The sequence below is a fragment of the Lampetra fluviatilis genome, chromosome 15 (assembly GCF_964198595.1).
Source record: "Lampetra fluviatilis chromosome 15, kcLamFluv1.1, whole genome shotgun sequence".
Taxonomy (NCBI): domain Eukaryota; kingdom Metazoa; phylum Chordata; class Hyperoartia; order Petromyzontiformes; family Petromyzontidae; genus Lampetra; species Lampetra fluviatilis.
The window spans coordinates 437,169-455,456 of NC_136289.1; the positions used below are offsets into that span (position 1 = coordinate 437,169).

Genomic DNA, 18,288 nt, shown 5'->3' on the forward strand with positions numbered 1-18,288 from the left:
TCCGATCTCGACATCCGCGTGGATATTTAGTTCGCCTTCTTAGTCCCCATCGCATAGAACCAAAGACAAAGAAGACCCTATAGTCTTAACAGACTATTGGGACAAGTGCTGTTAGCGAGGCCCATGACCGGTTCAAATAATCGTCACTGATGGTGCTGGTGGCCGTGAGCTGGAATTGAACTCGGGTCGCCGGGTTCATATCGCAGAGCTCAAACCACTACACTACTGCTCCCCATCGCCACAGACAGTGACACACATAGACACACGTGCATTTCTGTTGTCATTGAGGTATCACAGTGTTCCATAAGCAATGCCACGGTGGCGAGACGTTAACTCCCTCGCCCGGTATGCAGAAGGCGTTTGCATGTTCTCCCCGTGGTCGTGTTGATTTTTCTCCGGTTCCCCCCCCCCCCCCCCACATTTAGAATCAACATCACGCGTTTTAGAGAATTTGGCTGCGATACATTTCCACATAAAGCCACTTCGTTGAGGTGTCGTTTGTGGCCAGGTCGCTTCTGGTGTAAAAATAATAATTATTGTCCAATAATTAAAACCTGGTTCCGGACCAGTTGGTCTGGATCCACTGATTTAGATGTGGATGGAATGTGCGCAGTGTCTCGGATCTCCTCGACAGAAATCTCGGGGGTTGAAATAAAAACTCGTTTCTCCAACTTATGCAACACTCTAACAATTACTGTATCTCACATGCTGGTTTTAACGATGAGATTATGCAATAGCTTTGATATGTTGTGCTTCGTTCCGCACACACGTTTTGTGTCGCGATTGCGCTATGTACGTGTGTATGTTGAACTTCTTTCGCACCGTACGTAGCCAACCGTGCTTATCGGAGGTGCCGTGTACAATACAAGCAACATAGGCGGGGAGAGAGGGAGACCTTCCTGAGCTGTGCTGCGCAGTTTGTAACACAAGTGTTATCTCAATAGGAACAGCAATCCAACACCTTCCATGAACTCCGTGACACATCATTGCTGTCGTGTGCCTGAATTAACATAGCAACATCACGTCGTTCAATCGCATCATTGCATCGAACCCTTATTTAATATCCTGCCGTACTATGGCAGTCACCGTCTCAAAGCACCTCGCGAGTTTACGGCAAACCCGAGGATGAAGGGCGCAACAATTGGGTGACGGTAAAACAAAACGTCAAAACCACATGTCTGTTGCCTTTTCCATTAAACAAAACTAAATCTGTATTGAGCGCGCGCACTGGGCGGCATTTCGGGTCCTTTGCAGCTGAAGTGGCCCTCGGACACGGCGGTGATGGGGAGTGCGGTGGGGGGTAGGGGAGCCCTCAGCGCTACGAACCTGACGACCCGGGTTCGATTCCCGCCGCGATCAACACCAGTCGTGACGATTATCTGAATCGGTCGTGGGCCTCACCTAGGTCGACTCAGCCTCAAATGAGTACCTGGTGCGATGTGTAAACATCGCCACTGGGGAGACAAAGGCGGCCGGGCGTGGTGCTGGCCACCCACCCCCTTCGTGTGCCGTGTGGGTCTTCATAGGTGCTGCTCGCTAACAGCACTTGCGCCTACAGTCTGTTACAGGCTACTCTTTGGTGAGGCGTGGGAGCCTCGCGGGTGGAGAGATGCGGAAATGCTCGGCCCGTTGACCCGGCTCGTTGGCCCCGTGGCCCGGCCCGGCCCGGCCGTGCCCGCCGGCCCGCTCGGCCTACGTGACCGTGGCGGTCTGGCGACGGCTCCACCCTCCACTACCCCCGGGGCCCGAGTCCCGTGACCGACGCGGCCCACGTGATGGCAGCAGCGCGTGTCTGTGTGTGCGCACACGTGACTTTGTGTGCGCTCACGTGACTTACCCGCATTGTTCTTCACGGCAAAACCTGCAATGCAGCATTCTTAGCTGCTGGCTCACACAGAAAGAAAACTGTAAACGGTGATAGACGTTTCACTATCTAACACCCTTAAATGGCGACATTGTCAAATTATTCTCTTTACAGGACCATAAACTCATTTCAGGGGGATTGGCTTTAAAATGCCCTGACATCAACACTTTGTGTTCTTCCGAGGGAGAGTTTTCTCTGACACAAAACCTTGGGCAATGAACAAACGACGAGGAGTATTTATAGGCTTATTCTCCAACTTTGTGTTCTTGAGATTTTAACAACAGCTTGATAAGGAAAGAGAAAGCGCCCTACTGAGAGACAAAGATCCCCCGTGTAGCCTTCACAGACTGTTGGGGAAAGTGCTCCTCGGGGAGCACCTATGAAGGCCAGCACGGCACACGAGGGGGTGGGTGGTCATCACCACACCCAGCCACCTTTGTCTCCCTCTTGTCCATGTTTACATGCCGCACCAGGTACTCATTTGAAGGCGAGTCAGATAATCGTCATTGGTGTTGGCCGTGAGCGTGAATCGAAATGAGGTAGTCGCGTTCGTAACGCAACGTGCTAACTGCTGCACTACCGCTCCCCACTACAGAGAGACACAGAGCCAGAGACTGATTTGTGGAAATACAGACACGGAGAGACACAGATATTCGTGAGCAGAGAGAGGTGAGTGCGGATAGAGGACTCGTATGTTCATTAATTGCGTTTATGAACTTCAGTCCGTTATTGCTATGGGGCAGTGCCCACGATAACAAAAACAAGGGTGGAGAGTGCTCACCTGGGCTGGAGTATCGACTCTGCCACCTGTGTGGGAGCGTCTGGGGTAGACACTGAGCTTCAGCGGAAACAGGCTCACAACAGCTGACACGTTCAGCGGTGAGTGACGTGAGCTAGAGGCTAGAGACAGCCAGGCCGTTGCCGAGAGGCTATCAATATTGACTCGGCTCAGCGTCGCTTTGCTGTAGAAGTTGACGGTTCGAATCCATCAGTCGCCCTGATTAGTACTGCGGCTGTGTTCACAGTACTACACGCCGTCTACTTCACATAGAAACTTGCGGATCCCGGGGTCCCTCCGCTTTGCTTGGTGCTCTCTACTTTCTACCATGAGCAAGATAACTGTCAGATGTTGGCGCTCCTGTGAGACTCCTCTCTCTCCCGCTTGCGCCTGACCTGTTCCTCGCAGGTCGAGCCACAGCTGAGCCTCTCTCGTCCGCAAGACAGGCCAGAAGAGGGGGACGACGCCGCGAGAGTGGTGGACGGCACACGGAGCGTGCTGAGCCTCAAGGCCGTGCGCGCCCTGCTGGGCCTGGTGGCCGTTCTCGCCATCGCGTTTGCCGGTGTGCTCGCCGCTCTCATCGTCAACATCAAGGGTACGCCACGCATGCGGCCTCTCGCACGCTCGATACAGGTCTCCTATACGCAGAGTGCTCGTTAGAGGTCTCCTACACGCTACGACCTCGTTAGAGGTCTCCTACACGCTACGACCTCGTTAGAGGTCTCCTACACGCAGTGACCTCGTTAGAGGTCTCTTACACGCTGTGACCCCGTTAGAGGTCTCCTACACGCAGTGACCTCGTTAGAGGTCTCCTACACGCTGTGACCTCGTTAGAGGTCTCCTACACGCTGTGACCTCGTTAGAGGTCTCCTACACGCTGTGACCTCGTTAGAGGTCTCCTACACGCTGTGACCTCGTTAGAGGTCTCCTACACGCTGTGACCCCGTTAGAGGTCTCCTACACGCAGTGACCTCGTTAGAGGTCTCCTACACGCAGTGACCTCGTTAGAGGTCTCCTACACGCTGTGACCTCGTTAGAGGTCTCCTACACGCTGTGACCCCGTTAGAGGTCTCCTACACGCAGTGACCTCGTTAGAGGTCTCCTACACGCAGTGACCTCGTTAGAGGTCTCCTACACGCAGTGACCTCGTTAGAGGTCTCCTACACGCTGTGACCTCGTTAGAGGTCTCCTACACGCTGTGACCCCGTTAGAGGTCTCCTACACGCAGTGACCTCGTTAGAGGTCTCCTACACGCAGTGACCTCGTTAGAGGTCTCCTACACGCTGTGACCTCGTTAGAGGTCTCCTACACGCTGTGACCTCGTTAGAGGTCTCCTACACGCTGTGACTTCGTTAGAGGTCTCCTACACGCTGTGACCTCGTTAGAGGTCTCCTACACACAGTGACCCCGTTAGAGGTCTCCTACACACAGCGACCTCGTTAGAGGTCTCCTACACACAGTGACCTCGTTAGAGGTCTCCTACACGCAGTGATCCCGTTAGAGGTCTCCTACACACAGTGACCCCGTTAGAGGTCTCCTACACGCAGTGACCTCGTTAGAGGTCTCCTACACGCAGTGACCCCGTTAGAGGTCTCCTACACGCAGTGACCTCGTTAGAGGTCTCCTACACACAGTGACCCCGTTAGAGGTCTCCTACACGCAGTGACCTCGTTAGAGGTCTCCTACACGCAGTGACCTCGTTAGAGGTCTCCTACACTCAGTGACCTCGTTAGAGGTCTCCTACACACAGTGACCCCGTTAGAGGTCTCCTACACGCAGTGACCCCGTTAGAGGTCTCCTACACGCAGTGACCTCGTTAGAGGTCTCCTACACACAGTGACCTCGTTAGAGGTCTCCTACACGTAGTGACCCCGTTAGAGGTCTCCTACACGCAGTGACCTCGTTGGTGGTCTCCTGCACGCAGTGACCTCGTTAGAGGTCTCCTGCACGCAGTGACCCCGTTAGAGGTCTCCTGCACGCAGTGACCTCGTTAGAGGTCTCCTACACGCAGTGACCTCGTTAGAGGTCTCCTACACTCAGTGACCTCGTTAGAGGTCTCCTACACGCAGTGACCCCGTTAGAGGTCTCCTGCACGCAGTGACCCCGTTAGAGGTCTCCTGCACGCAGTGACCTCGTTAGAGGTCTCCTACACGCAGTGACCCCGTTAGAGGTCTCCTGCACTCAGTGACCCCGTTAGAGGTCTCCTGCACGCAGTGACCCCGTTAGAGGTCTCCTACACGCAGTGACCTCGTTAGAGGTCTCCTACACGCAGTGACCTCGTTAGAGGTCTCCTACACGCTGTGACCCCGTTAGAGGTCTCCTACACGCTGTGACCCCGTTAGAGGTCTCCTACACGCTGTGACCTCGTTAGAGGTCTCCTACACGCTGTGACCCCGTTAGAGGTTTCCTACACGCTGTGACCCCGTTAGAGGTCTCCTACACGCAGTGACCCCGTTAGAGGTCTCCTACACGCAGTGACCTCGTTAGAGGTCTCCTACACGCAGTGACCTCGTTAGAGGTCTCCTACACGCTGTGACCCCGTTAGAGGTCTCCTACACGCTGTGACCCCGTTAGAGGTCTCCTACACGCAGTGACCCCGTTAGAGGTCTCCTACACGCAGTGACCTCGTTAGAGGTCTCCTACACACAGTGACCCCGTTAGAGGTCTCCTACACGCAGTGACCTCGTTAGAGGTCTCCTACACGCAGTGACCTCGTTAGAGGTCTCCTACATGCAGTGACCCCGTTAGAGGTCTCCTGCACGCAGTGACCTCGTTAGAGGTCTCCTACACGCAGTGACCTCGTTGGAGGTCTCCTGCACGCAGTGACCTCGTTAGAGGTCTCCTACACGCAGTGACCTCGTTAGAGGTCTCCTACACACAGTGACCCCGTTAGAGGTCTCCTACACGCAGTGACCTCGTTAGAGGTCTCCTACACGCTGTGACCCCGTTAGAGGTCTCCTACACGCAGTGACCTCGTTGGAGGTCTCCTGCACGCAGTGACCTCGTTAGAGGTCTCCTACACGCAGTGACCCCGTTAGAGGTCTCCTGCACGCAGTGACCTCGTTAGAGGTCTCCTGCACCCAGTGACCCCGTTAGAGGTCTCCTGCACGCAGTGACCTCGTTAGAGGTCTCCTACACGCAGTGACCCCGTTAGAGGTCTCCTGCACTCAGTGACCCCGTTAGAGGTCTCCTGCACGCAGTGACCTCGTTAGAGGTCTCCTACACGCAGTGACCCCGTTAGAGGTCTCCTACACGCAGTGACCCCGTTAGAGGTCTCCTACACGCAGTGACCCCGTTAGAGGTCTCCTACACGCAGTGACCCCGTTAGAGGTCTCCTACACGCTGTGACCCCGTTAGAGGTCTCCTGCACCCAGTGACCCCGTTAGAGGTCTCCTGCACGCAGTGACCTCGTTAGAGGTCTCCTACACGCAGTGACCCCGTTAGAGGCCTCCTGCACTCAGTGACCCCGTTAGAGGTCTCCTGCACGCAGTGACCTCGTTAGAGGTCTCCTACACGCAGTGACCCCGTTAGAGGTCTCCTGCACGCAGTGACCTCGTTAGAGGTCTCCTACACGCAGTGACCCCGTTAGAGGTCTCCTGCACTCAGTGACCCCGTTAGAGGTCTCCTACAGGCAGTGACCTCGTTAGAGGTCTCCTACACGCAGTGACCCCGTTAGAGGTCTCCTACACGCAGTGACCCCGTTAGAGGTCTCCTACACGCAGTGACCCCGTTAGAGGTCTCCTACACGCAGTGACCTCGTTAGAGGTCTCCTACACGCAGTGACCTCGTTAGAGGTCTCCTACACGCTGTGACCCCGTTAGAGGTCTCCTACACGCTGTGACCCCGTTAGAGGTCTCCTACACGCAGTGACCCCGTTAGAGGTCTCCTACACGCAGTGACCTCGTTAGAGGTCTCCTACACACAGTGACCCCGTTAGAGGTCTCCTACACGCAGTGACCTCGTTAGAGGTCTCCTACACGCAGTGACCTCGTTAGAGGTCTCCTACATGCAGTGACCCCGTTAGAGGTCTCCTACACGCAGTGACCTCGTTGGAGGTCTCCTGCACGCAGTGACCTCGTTAGAGGTCTCCTACACGCAGTGACCTCGTTAGAGGTCTCCTACACACAGTGACCCCGTTAGAGGTCTCCTACACGCAGTGACCTCGTTAGAGGTCTCCTACACGCTGTGACCCCGTTAGAGATCTCCTACACGCAGTGACCTCGTTGGAGGTCTCCTGCACGCAGTGACCTCGTTAGAGGTCTCCTACACGCAGTGACCCCGTTAGAGGTCTCCTGCACGCAGTGACCCCGTTAGAGGTCTCCTGCACGCAGTGACCTCGTTAGAGGTCTCCTACACGCTGTGACCCCGTTAGAGGTCTCCTGCACGCAGTGACCTCGTTAGAGGTCTCCTACACGCAGTGACCCCGTTAGAGGTCTCCTGCACTCAGTGACCCCGTTAGAGGTCTCCTGCACGCAGTGACCTCGTTAGAGGTCTCCTACAGGCAGTGACCTCGTTAGAGGTCTCCTACACGCAGTGACCCCGTTAGAGGTCTCCTACACGCAGTGACCCCGTTAGAGGTCTCCTACACGCAGTCACCCCGTTAGAGGTCTCCTACATGCAGTGACCTCGTTAGAGGTCTCCTGCACTCAGTGACCTCGTTAGAGGTCTCCTACACGCAGTGACCCCGTTAGAGGTCTCCTACACGCAGTGACCCCGTTAGAGGTCTCCTGCACACAGTGACCTCGTTAGAGGTCTCCTACACGCTGTGACCTCGTTAGAGGTCTCCTGCACACAGTGACCCCGTTAGAGGTCTCCTACACGCAGTGACCCCGTTAGAGGTCTCCTGCACACAGTGACCCCGTTAGAGGTCTCCTACACGCAGTGACCCCGTTAGAGGTCTCCTGCACACAGTGACCCCGTTAGAGGTCTCCTGCACACAGTGACCTCGTTAGAGGTCTCCTGCACACAGTGACCTCGTTAGAGGTCTCCTACATGCAGTGACCCCGTTAGAGGTCTCCTACATGCAGTGACCTCGTTAGAAGTCTCCTACACGCAGCGCGTTAACACCTCATGTCACCAGGTGCGAGCGAGCCAGCTATTGCTGCCCCACCACATAAAATAATAAAATGACTTTTTCCCATCCCATCAGCCACATTGCCTTGGTTCAACAACAGTGTTGATTCAACAAGAGCAACCTCTGACTCGGTTTCGAAATTCAGTGTTTCATCTGCAGAATCAGGTTTGCTTAAACCATTGCTGGTGAACTGCCAGAACTTGTTTTATTAACAAGGACCCTCTCTGTTAGATACGGGTCCGAGTTCGTCGCAAAAAATATATAATGTGCAACGCGGAACAATCACGAGCACTACGGAACAAAATTAGTTTGTGTTGTGTATTTTATAGTTTTTTTTCGAATCCAGCACCTATAACTAACAGAGATGGTCCTTACTTAAGCGAGACTGACTCTGCTGATGAGACTTTTAGGAACGTGATGGAGTCAACAGTTTTCGTGTGCCAACCACATGCATGAAATACCATTGTCATTCATATATTGATGATCAAGGTGCGCGCGTTGCAGTGATGTCCCCCTTGGGGGTTTACGAGCCCCGGCCCCCTGTCGCGTCTGTAGGCAAGGTGCCGCCGCCCGTGTGCCAGACTGATGTGTGCGTCAGCGACGCGAGGCTCATGCTCAACTCTATGGATCCCACCGTGGAACCGTGCCAGGTATGGAGACGCGCGCCCACCACAGTGGCGTCACCACGGTCGTTGTGGAGAAGATCATTAACGAGATGGTTAAGCGGACGATGCGCCTCCGTCCCATATCCATATCTCCGCATAAAACATTTGCTCAAGCCATCGGCCGCACGGCCATCTGGGAGTGCGTCGTTTCAGCGATGTAGTTGCAGAACAACAACCACAATTTGTCATTCTGCAGCATTGAATCAGTTCGAGCAAACTCTGCTGCGGTTTTGACACATACAGGGTCTCATTGGCAGAGTGTGAGGCTGGATGGGCTGGGCTCGCTTTGCAGTGAGTCGTGGGATCGGCTGCGATGCTTCGTGTCAACCCACGAGGACGAGTAGCACTCCCCAATTGTGACCGCTGGTCTCGACGTTTGCATCGCGTGAGGCGATCTCAGCGCCGCCACCACTGTTTTTGTCGCAGGACTTCTACGCGTACGCGTGCGGCGCGTGGCAACCCAATGAGCGGTTGCCCGGGGGTACCGCCAGCTGGAATCAACGCAACGTCACGTGGAACGGCAATCTCAAGTTCCTGCGCGACATCTTGGGTGGGTGCTGCCCGCCTCCTTTCCGAATAAAGATGAAAGTATATATTTTTACAGAACCCATCAGCTGCACGACCTTCTGGCAGTGCGTCTTAGCAGGAGCATTGGGCCAATAAAAGTAAACTCTGGGCCACTTTCTAAACTTGGTGTCACATCAGCAGGATTAGGCCTACTTGAACCAATGCTGTGAGTTGCCGGATGTTTAAAGGCAAGGACCCTCACTGTAACTCACTGTAATAAATGGGTCCTAGTTTAACGCAAAACTCCAATGTATAACATGAAATAGCCTTCTGGTCATCTTGCAGAAGAGCAGGATTGGGAATTTCATGAATCTCTACGTAATTCATCAACCATTGCAAACTTCATCCACATTTCCATCATTAACTTGATCGGCAACATCATTTCCATCTTCATTTATCTTCCTCAACATAATCATTGACACAATCATCATTCTAATATCACTCGCCACTGATGTTAGCCATGGCGGGGATTAACTTCAGGTCGCTAATTTCATAGCGCCGTGTGCAAACCACTATTCCACCACTCCACTCAGGTCTTATTTGGTTCATGATGTCGTGCTCGGGTGACACGCAGTTTTATAACTGGGGTTGTTAAACAACAACCACCGCTAAACCGGTGACCGTTTGTGTCATCGGTTAGCGATTCCAAAAGCCAGTAACTGACAACCGTTTCCTGTGGAGTTCAAGCAATGATCGCACCGATTGGCACGCGTGGATGTACAAACGGCAGCACGGCGCAGCTCCTGGTTGGCCAGCGGCAAGCGTATTCCAGTGCCTAGGCCGAACCCAGTCCACACGTGGTGCGGTCGCGCCTCGGCAAGATAAAACGGTAAAGGCCCAGCCCCCCAATTGCTTTATCACACCACTGCTCGTTTAAACGTTTCCACTGGGGGGAGTTCTGGAAGGGATTTGTTCTCCTCTTCCACGCTCTACGAGACGCGTTGTACCCACACTTTACTCCACGACACACAACCTGCCCATTGACGAACTGGAGTGCCCATTCATACCGCTCGGTGGACAGAGGTGGTGAGATTACAATAGACTTGCCCCATGGTTTCAACTGCCGCGCCACACGATGGAATCGAACCACTTCCTCGACACTCAAAGACATACACACACACACAGGGCTGTGTGTGTGTGTTCATCGTTATGCATGGTTTTACTTGCAGTTAACCAGCAACCGGGTTTGTTCTCATTTTTACAACGCGGTTAGTGGCAGTGAAAGGGAGACGTTTTTAACACCCCCCCCCAATCACCACCCCCGTGCTTTCCATCATCTTCAACCTCTCATCTCAAATTCGGATTCCGTGCCCTGGCTAAATAAAGTACAACGTTCAAGCGTATTCTCCCGCCACGTAAAGGGGGGCTCACAGTACATAAAAAGAGGCGTTCGGGATTTTAAAATCCAATATATTTCAATTCCGCATCCTTGAACACCTTCCAATACAAACGTTTGTGGGTCTAGGTTAGGGGTCGTCAACTTGCGGCTCTGGAGCCGCGTGCGGTGGCTCTTCTGCTTCCACCTTCTGGCTATTTGGCTGCCCCCTTGTGGGCAGCCGTTTAAAACAAACTTAAATCTTTAACGTAATTTCACGGAAAGATAATTAATTAAACATGGCAGGCAATGGGTTGCGATGGAATGTCTTGGTGGCAACAAAATGTACAACAGTCAAATTGTATTGTTAAAGAATAATTAAGGGAGAAAAAAAAAGGGCCCAAGTTATTCCATCATCTATTTTTGTGTATTTAAGTCAGACTGTGTGTTGTCATCTGCTGTATACCTGCTGTGTTTGTGTACAAGTGGCAGTGCGTGTGATGCGGCTCTAAACCTGTTTTGGTCAAAGACAAAAACTAAACAAATGTCTCTTCTTCTTTGAAAGGTTGCCGACCCCTGCCCTAGATACTTCGTAGGTCTATCTACCTACAAACTATCTACCTGCCCTAGATAATTTGTAGGACTTGACTATCACTGTGCCAAATGTAAATGTTGTGTTCCCTTTCGAGAGCACCGTCGGAATGTACATCGCTTGCGGACTCGCGACCATATTCATTCAAGTATGCGTTGATTTTTGACGTCGTGAATATGAATGACTGCGAATGAATTTGTGTTGCAGAAAATGTCACCTTCTCCGCTGATCAGTCGTCAAACGCCGACGCACAGACGTTCTACCGCGCGTGCATGAACCAGGGGCGCATCGCCGAGCAGGGCGCCCAGCCCCTGCGTGACCTCATGGACGGAGTACGCCTTCCGCTAAGCGTGCACACAAACATCGCGACGTAGCGGACGGAGTACGCCTTCCGCTAAGCGTGCACACAAACATGGTAGCCTAGCAGCAACAACTGCTTCCATCAACAGGAATCCCTAATTACAGTGCTAATCTCCTTAATATTAACTCACTCTAGTAAGCAATTAACGCATAAATGGAATCACAATAGCATTCCAATTCCCGATTCATTACTAACACACAATTCCTTAAGGATGGCCTATTTTCACAAACTAATACTGTAGATAGATAGATTACTACTGGAGATAAATAGATTCACCTTATTACCTTATTACATACCTTATTACACTAACCAACCCTGCCAATCATAACCATAAACCAGTACTCAACTCTCATTATTAATAATAATTCTTGATAAAATAGTTACAGTGGCATGGATATAAATACAATCTTTGTTTCAAATTAGGCCAGAGTCTGTAAGAGGTGTCGGGGTGTCTAATGGGATCAATATTTGGCATTGACTTAAAGCTTTCGTGACTGCAGGAATTCATATTCTATGGGTCTTTCGGTAAAGCCACGTAGATAGAACAAATAATAAAATAATAAAAATAATAACAATATCACGACGTTTCGATCGCAACACAAGCAATCGTCATCAGGTCAAAAATATTGTGGGAGAGCTTCTGAGAATATATGGTGGGAGCGCTGTTAAGGCAGGGAGTTGTAAAGGTTTGAGATGGGTGTAGCCCAAGGGTCAGTGGGCGGGGCTAGAGATGAAATTTGCAGAGGTGGGACAAAGTCATTGTTATGCAAGTCCAAGTCGAGTCGCAAGTCATCAAATTCATGACTCGAGTCTGACTCGAGTCCAAGTCACATGACTCGAGTCCACATCTCATAGGTGGGACAAAGTCATTGTTATGCAAGTCCAAGTCGAGTCGCAAGTCATCAAATTCATGACTCGAGTCTGACTCGAGTCCAAGTCACATGACTCGAGTCCACACCTCTGGAAATTTGCATGTAAATGTAAAATTTCTCCGATCTTACATTTACATGCAAATGTAATCTCTAGCCCCGCCCACTGACCCTTGGGCTACATTAGTAAATGGCGGCTTGCCATCCTTTTCCACCTCCATGTGGCGATGGCTCTTTCCGAGCTCTCTCTCGCTTACATTAACAAGCAAATGTCTTACATTGACATGCTAATCTCTCACAATACAATGGCCACCCCCACAGCTTCGTTTGTCAAGATTTCTCTGATCGTACACCCACAGTATTTGAGCACAGGCCCTAAGTCCCAAAACATTAAGCGGACAGCAACGGCCACCACTATCATAGTTGCAATAGATTGGAGTGTAACGCGTAGCTGTTATTATACCAGCCAGGGGACAAGTGACGCTGGTGGGAGGGAATTCCAAAGTGGGGCAGTGTGAGGGAAGAAGCATAAAGAGAAGTGTTGTGTGACCTGTAGTGTGGTGGGTGAGTGGGTGGATGAGTCAGTTGTTGTGACCTGCAGTATTGGTGAGTAACTGGGTGGGTGAGCTAGTGAGAGTGCTGTTGTAAGCTGCGGTGTGATGGCTGAACACAGTGAGGATGAGAGGAGGCATTGATTCTGCTAGACCGAGTCCTCCACGTGCTGGAATGACTCTACAGCAGCAGCAGCAGCACAGCGGCTAATAACAACGATGTGAACAGGAATTTGTGCCGCTTTATTCACCTAAATTATTTTTATTTCACCAGGTAAAGCTGTGTATCTTTTTTTCAGAAGCGACCTGGCTATCACAAATTATAGCTCAACTAAGGGTGCTTATCATCACGTAGAAATTTATAGCAGCCAAATACTCTAAATGTGGAGGGAAAAATCTTGAGGACCCGGAGAAAAATTCACACAACCACGGGGAGAGAGAAACACGCAAAGCCCAAATATCACGGGCGTCAGGGTTGGGATCCGAGCCACGACCTCCTGTATATCGGGCGAGGTTGTTGACATCTCGCCACCGTGGCACCCCACTGAAGGAAGCGGGGATCAAGCGACTGCCGCTGACTCACGCCGGCTTCACCCTGTGCTCTGTGACAGCTCGGCGGCTGGATGCCCACACCCAACAAGACCACGAATCTCACCGAGTTGCTGACCAACACCACCCTAAACTTCCTGTTGCCAGTGCTCTTCAATGCCCACGTGGTGCAGAGAGGCTCCAAGAATAAGCTCTTTCTCGAGGTAAGCACACACAGGATGCGCTCGTTGCCGAGACACGGTCGTTGCCGAGATGTGGAATTGACGAGTGAAGTTGACGAGGAGCCGTAACCGTGGTAGTAGCAATAGAAGGGTGAGAGGGAGGCGACTGACCGCCGGTGAGCGAGTGGCTGGAGTGAACCGATGAGTGCTGGATCATCAATCACGCTGACTGCGTTGCATTGATTGTATGTCCAGTGCAGCAGTGTTGTTGCGACTGAGTGCTGCACCCCAGATATGAGAGCAGCAGTATTTCAGCTTCAACTGAATGCTGATTTGTGTAAAGCAGCAGCAGTGATCATGGCTCAGAGTTAACGAGGCTTTAGCATGGAAAAGGAAATGAAGTTTATTTTTCACTGCCTTGATAGCCAGATGAGTGACACAGCCATTCCATGACAGCCCAGATGAGATTGTTGTGCTCAAGCACGATTCATGGTTGTACTCTGGATAAAGTAATTACCGTTATACATTGATGGTAAAAACTGTGGAATTGCCAGCCTTACACATTAGTTTGTCATGGTTTTTTAGTTGAACGTGACCTGGTATTTTTTTTCACCCCAATCCAGACTTGTTTCACATCAGTGGTGTTTAACAGTAAAGTAATAGAAATGTATCTGAAGTTAGCTAATTGTGATGGTCATCTAGTGTGTACTAAATCCTTAATTTAACAGAGAATTTATCATTTCTCTGACAACATTAATGCTGCTGTGTCTGATTTTATCACGCATTCACGCACGCACACATACACACGCACACACACACGCGTCAATGTGTAAAAACACACATGACATGCATACACAAATGCGCACGCACAAACCCAACGCAGCTTTCTCACCCGGAGCTCGGGCTTCCCTCGGAGTACCTGACGAGCAACGCGACCCCGCAAGCCCTCAAGGTGATCGCCGCGGCGCTGCCGTCCCCGCACGGAGCGCGCTCGCCGCTCGTGCCACTCCCACTGCACCAATGCGCGCACCGCGGCGTGCCGCGCTGCCGGTACCCGCGGCGATGTGCGCCGGATTAAGGGAGGAGGCATTCCAGCCGCTCCCGGGAAGAGATCTGGAAATGCGCCGTTTTTCCGCAGATTTCGAGATCTCTGCACCCACGAATCACGTGAATTGTGTTTTAAAATACAGGAGCATGCAACACAGTGATAATAATTGAGTACGTTTAATATTTGTGCCATTCTTATAGCGGAAGGCCATCACGAAGGCGCTGTGTTGCACAGGCACAGTCTGCAGTAGTTTGACAGTCGAGGGCGATGTTGCTACTGTGTGTCTATTCCCAACGAGAGTAATTTTTTAATTGGGCAAATGAGGACCATGCCGCCGGCACACAGTGGCGTCCTCATTTCAAATGACGTCAGGGGATCTTTAACGTCTGCTGCAATGCAAACGGCGCGGAGTGTTTTCCGCTCAATAAACAGCGCGGCAGTAACCAGGCAGGGCTCTCGGATTGGTACCACACACCTCTGCAAATGCGCTACCGCCGTGCCGTGTGACCACGCGAGCCTGTTGTCACGGGGTGGTCTGCACAGGTGCGGGCCACTTATCTGCACTACATGGTGCGCTCGGCCGTGCTGCTGGGCCAGAGCCTGGGGGACGCGCGGCAGCACATGCAGGAGGTGCTGAGCTTCGAGTCGACGCTGGCCACGATCGTGGCCCGGACTCGGGACCCTGCCGAGCCCAGCGAAGTGACGTTGGATCGCTTGCAAGTGAGGAAATGGGTCTGTGCCGCGTGCTGCTCTGTTTGCCGCCCTTTGTGACGACCAGGCTTGTGCACAACGGGATTCTGGGAACCTTGCGAACCCTCGCTCTGGCGTGAGGAGCTCACTCCTCTCTCTCTCTGCTCCGGCGGGTTTCGTTGCCAAGAGCATTTTGCAAATGTGCCTGTGGCGTTAATGTGGCTGTGCGCGATGGTGCACCACGCCGGCATGTCTCAGAAGACCAATGACGCATCTGCCGCGGTATAAAGAGCAACTCCCCGCTCAGTCTGCCTGCCCGTCAGTCTTGCACCATCCTCCAATACCCGATAATGTCAGCCTCTTATATGCGTCTCTGTAATGAAGCAGCGATCATTTTGAATGTGGCTACGTGGTGATTTTAAATACAATCGCACCTCGATCAACAGGACTGGCTGATCATATATGGTGACCAACTTACGGCAGAGTTGACACGTGGACAGGTGGAAATATGGATAGACAAGCTGAGAGACGCTTGCACGATGCCATGAACAGGCACACGGACGCTTACACAGATGGGATCGGGTATGGACACATGTCCACCTCTTGCGATAAAGACACTGTAATGCCGTAGTACGGTTGGCTACGTGCGGTGCGAAAGAAGCCCAACATACATACAAATTGCACCTGCATTTAAAAAAATGTCAGTGTAAATGAAAAATGCCTCTGCAAAAAGACAAAACGAGCTTTTAGTTTTTCCTCGTTTTCCCTCTGCAGGCCATTGCTCCATTCATCAACTGGCAAGCGTATCTGCACAAGGGAATTCCAGGCGGCTTTCCTCAGGAGGCGGGGCTCCTCGTGTCCTCCACAGCTTACTTCGAAAACCTCACCTCGCTCCTCAACCACACGGACGCTTCGTACGCCCACGCGTGCACCGCTCGCACACCTTTTTATTGGCTCACGGACGCCGCGCTCAAGCAAAACCGGCACATCGACTCGCGATGCAGTGAACACGTCGTGTAGTAATGTTTTATTTTGCGCGTTGCATCTTTTGTGGAAGAAAAATTGCGTCTCAAAAACACCGTGAACTTTGTGACGCGCAAAGGCCATGGGAAGCCACAGACAAGCGCTCGCGAAGACAGAACCGTGCACTACCACCAACAATGACTTCATTCATTTTGTTTCAGCAGGGGAGAACACGGGAGACACCGGGATGAGTCTAATTTGCAAGAGTTGACGCGGGGCATCGATCTGCCAGCCAGTAGGGGGCAATGCTTGTTGCCGCGTGTGTAATCCCAGGAGAGTAATTTGCTGGTCAATTTATAATTTGGCAAATTTGGGCCCTGATGCCGGTGGTGCACAATGGTCTGCTCTTGCGAATGATGCCGGGGCATCATTAAGTCTGCTGTGAAACAAGAGGGCGCGCATTTTTTTCTGGCGGCTGCCTGATGATGCTGGTTGTGTAACTACGGAGCAAAATGTTGGGCTCATTTGTGAAATGTTGTGAGATTACTCACCAGCGCGGAGGTGGTGCTGCCGGAGCAGATATACATTGGCCACGTTTGTTCGTCACGTGACAACTTTATCCGTGGGCCATGTCAGGTGGAGGATGGTTTATAACGCACATTTTACTGAGGTGAATCTCACCCCGAAATCAACAATGAATCGGGCGTGTAGTGTTATTGTTGTTATTGCCGCCGCAGTCAGAATCAGGGCAGCCACTGCATTTCCACCGTGAACCACTACAACAAGCGGAGGTGGAGGTACCGCTAGGCCATGTCACCTCTCAATCGCCCGAGTTCTGTGGTCCTATATGAGAATGTATGACCGACTCCATGAATGAGTGTTTTATACGTGTGGGAGGAAAGCGGATCCCTCGGAGTAAACCCACGTGTGCCACGGGGGTAACACTCGATCCCCGTAAAGATGGAAACGAATCCACTTGCTGCACTGCCATTGTACCCTGCAAGCCAGGAGATGACAAAGCACTATGCCCATGGGTAGGGAGAGAACTCTGTAAATGTGTGTGCCTGTAAGCAAAGCAGGGCACATCTCCTTGTGAGCGTGATGAGATTGTTTGAGTTATATCAACGGGTGCCTAGTCACATGGCACAGGAGCGCGACGTGGGGTCGGCGTAGGCATTGTGGGGCATTGTGGGGCATTGTGTGATCACCGTATCACCGTTGCTCACTCGCGCCTGCAGAGATATGGAGGCATGGAGTGGATTTAGTTTACAATGTTATCTGAAAATAACAGAGACTGTGTCTTCAGGAGGAAGGGTGACGCAGTGGTAACGCTCGTGCCTCACAACAAGAATGTCCCAGGTTCGATTCCCCACTGGGGCACCTTTCAGTGTAGAGTTTGTGTGATCTCCCCCTGCTCTGTGTGTGTGTTTCCTCCAATAGCAACAAAATATATACGGTCTAACTGGTATTGGCCAAACATCCTCAAAATGACTCAACTGGGATTACACGCAGCAACGTCGCAGCCTACCGTGGCACACGTGGCAGGGTCTTGTCAGTACCAAACGAGATAACATCGAGGTTTGGGACCGATAGCCAATGGGCGTTGTGCAAAATCAATAATCTTTTGCGATGTGCTGTGTCAATTCACACCCTGGACACCCTTGCAAAGCAGATGTTCACATCTCGAGGATTTTTTTGGGTGAAATATTTGTAACGAACTAATATAAATTATATCTATGGGACCTTTTTGCCAGTATCAAAACTGATGAAGAATAAGAACAGGTTTTACCCTTACTGGCAATAAAACAGGAGGAGTTGAGATGTTCATATTTTTTGCAAGGAACTAAGTCTGCATTAACCACACACTTGTGGCGAAACAAACATACTCTGATAACAGTGGTCTACAGCCAGAATGCTTCCCAAATAAATGTAGTCCAACTTGACTAATTCTGGGTCACTGAGAATGAAAATGATACTTACAATTGTTGATTGGCTCTAGTTTTCAAGATATGTTAACGGGTCAGTATATATGACCCTTGACTTGGGAATGGCGGAGGATATATGTGAGTTATAAAGGGAAGGGATTTCAATTTAAACCAGAAATGACTAAAATACATATCTGACTGGATCTATGAATAAATCTATGACGGGGTATGGACAGTGCTTGCTTCATGAGAAAAACAATGAATGATGCAATCTGAACCTGGTATTGCATCATACATTATATGAGTTGCATCCTGT

General features: G+C 51.4%; 1 protein-coding gene across 2 annotated transcripts in view; it reads left to right on the plus strand.

Moving 5' to 3' along the window:
• Positions 1-18,288, plus strand: part of LOC144936080 (endothelin-converting enzyme 1-like) — a 56,208-nt gene that overhangs the window by 18,765 nt on the left and 19,155 nt on the right. For both annotated transcript variants that reach the window (XM_078862907.1, XM_078862906.1), the window contains exons 2-9: positions 3,051-3,237; positions 8,272-8,366; positions 8,808-8,931; positions 11,063-11,187; positions 13,248-13,388; positions 14,230-14,298; positions 14,938-15,114; positions 15,859-15,998. In XM_078862907.1, the coding sequence (XP_078719033.1) occupies positions 3,051-3,237; positions 8,272-8,366; positions 8,808-8,931; positions 11,063-11,187; positions 13,248-13,388; positions 14,230-14,298; positions 14,938-15,114; positions 15,859-15,998 (1,058 nt within the window). The remainder of the gene's footprint in view (positions 1-3,050; positions 3,238-8,271; positions 8,367-8,807; positions 8,932-11,062; positions 11,188-13,247; positions 13,389-14,229; positions 14,299-14,937; positions 15,115-15,858; positions 15,999-18,288) is intronic.